General features: G+C 39.2%; 1 protein-coding gene across 8 annotated transcripts in view; it reads left to right on the forward strand.

Annotated features, from left to right (window-relative positions):
* mrtfab (myocardin related transcription factor Ab) overlaps positions 1-2,166 on the forward strand; it is a 60,287-nt gene that overhangs the window by 42,085 nt on the left and 16,036 nt on the right. For all 8 annotated transcript variants that reach the window (XM_032502083.1, XM_032502088.1, XM_032502087.1 and 5 more), the window contains 2 exons: positions 761-836; positions 1,461-1,619. In XM_032502083.1, coding sequence (XP_032357974.1) covers positions 761-836; positions 1,461-1,619 — 235 coding nt within the window. The remainder of the gene's footprint in view (positions 1-760; positions 837-1,460; positions 1,620-2,166) is intronic.

The following is a 2,166-nucleotide window of genomic DNA, read 5'->3' on the forward strand; positions in this document are numbered from 1 at the left end:
TAGTAGTAGTAGTAGTAGTAGTAGTAGTAATAGTAGCAGTAGCAGTCTTTGGGTAAGGAGTGACACAGACTAACTCAGCATAATTAGCATGTTTTTTACATTGCCCAAGGTCAGATCTACCTCTTGCTACCATCTGGAGCAAATACAAAGTTGCATAATTTATATTCTGTTGTACTCTATTACTGATTCAAGTCATGGGATAGTAATTCAACCAATACCTAGTTTGTGGATGTTTTTAGTTGTATCATAGTTAGCATTTGCAACAAGAACCATAGTTCAACATTCTACAAATAAAAGAAAAAAAGCACCAACTGCAGAAACATCATCAACAACAAAATTCAATGAGAGTGATGTCACAGTATTGGCAATACAACAAGACTGCAACTACATAATATATGGGATCAATTAACAAGTGTCCTTTGAGAACTGATTTAAATCTAGCTCTTTGTTGTGCAGTGCGGGCAGATGAGCGGTTTGTGTCTTTTTTCCGTGGCACAAAAGACAATCTTGGCTGACCTCGGCTTATCTGAGCTCCGTGCACTGGCACAACGGAAAGAAGTCAAACAATGTTCATCTAAACACACTGCCCACAGAAAGATGACACAGAGCTGGATTAACATCTGCTCAGCATCACTTTAAGGACTTTTTGTAGCTATTTTGCCTCTCTCCTGTCCCCCTCACATTGTCTTTATCTTTCCCCACACTCTTTATTGTTTCTCATCCTTTTGCTTGTGATCTTCCCTTTTCTTACACACCCCAGACCGAGGACTATCTGAAGAGGAAGATCCGGTGTCGTCCCGAGCGTTCTGAGCTGGTCAGGATGCACATTCTGGAAGGTGAGTTTTTAAGTAGAACTTTTATTTTTAGGCTCTCAAAAATTCCCAAAGTAATTTCCATAGTGTAGAATGAAAGGTTTAGGTCAAGTGAAATACACAAAACTTTATTAAAAAGGAACCATGCAGTAAACAAAACGGAACCAATTCTGTGTGATAAGGTTAAGATATAGTTCCTATTTTATATTTATATGTGGACTGAGTTAAAATGAAATTTCTTAGAATTAAACAGCCTTAACACTCAGTATCTATCATCTTCAGAAAACTCACTCACTGTACTACCAGTCCTAATGAATCTGCTCGACATATTTAATGGGATTATGCCTATATACATCTTTTGTTTACAAAGCACATACCTGATGGTATCTTATACATTAAAATAAATTATTTATTTATAATTTATACTTTAGAAGTAATAGTTTAGTATAGACATTGTGTAGTATAACCTTATATTGTGCATTCTCTCATATGTTATATTTATGGAGTGTGCAATGCCTGTTTAACCTGCTGCTTTAACATAGGAATTTTCTAATTTGGCATCAATAAAGTAAAGTATATCTATCTATCTAAACTACTTGATGAATGAAGTTGCATGCATGCATGTTGACTTCGCTGTGTCCTGCACAGAGACTTCTGCAGAGCCGTCCCTGCAGGCCAAGCAGCTGCAGCTGAAGCGAGCGCGACTGGCCGACGACCTCAACGACAAGATCTCCCACAGACCAGGTCCCATCGAACTGGTTCACAAGAACATCCTGTCTGTCGACTGCCCTGTGCACTCACCGCTGGGTAACTACACACACAGATTGCAGACAACTCTGTACAAAACAGTGTATGTGCACACCTTTTTAATGAGAACATTCAGTAACTCATAGCTTTATCAATACATGTTACAGTCACACTCTGAGAAACACATGGACACTAAAAAGCAATTAATAATCAGAAATGCCAGACACTGTATGTATACACACAAATACCGCAACTGTGTTGCCTGTAAAACCATGTCTGTGTTCTTCTTATTAATGTAGAATTATAGTTTTCTCTTCTTATGTAAAATATGCGGCTCTGGTGGATGATTGCGATTGGTTGTGCTGTGCACACACTGCCTCTTGTATGTGAACGCGCGCATCGCTGGATTGGGAAACTCTGGGTTGATTGAACTAGTTGTTAACCACCGTCGTGACACAGCTTATGCGGGAGCAAGGTTGTTAGGTTAGGTGAAGCCTAACCTTACAACTGAAAGAAATCCAGGGCATGTTGATGCTGCGTTGTAGTACAGGCCTCTGGTACAGATGGAACAAAACAATACATTCACACACACACACACACACACACA

Source organism: Etheostoma spectabile, chromosome 21 (genome assembly GCF_008692095.1).
Source record: "Etheostoma spectabile isolate EspeVRDwgs_2016 chromosome 21, UIUC_Espe_1.0, whole genome shotgun sequence".
NCBI classification, from domain to species: Eukaryota; Metazoa; Chordata; class Actinopteri; order Perciformes; family Percidae; genus Etheostoma; species Etheostoma spectabile.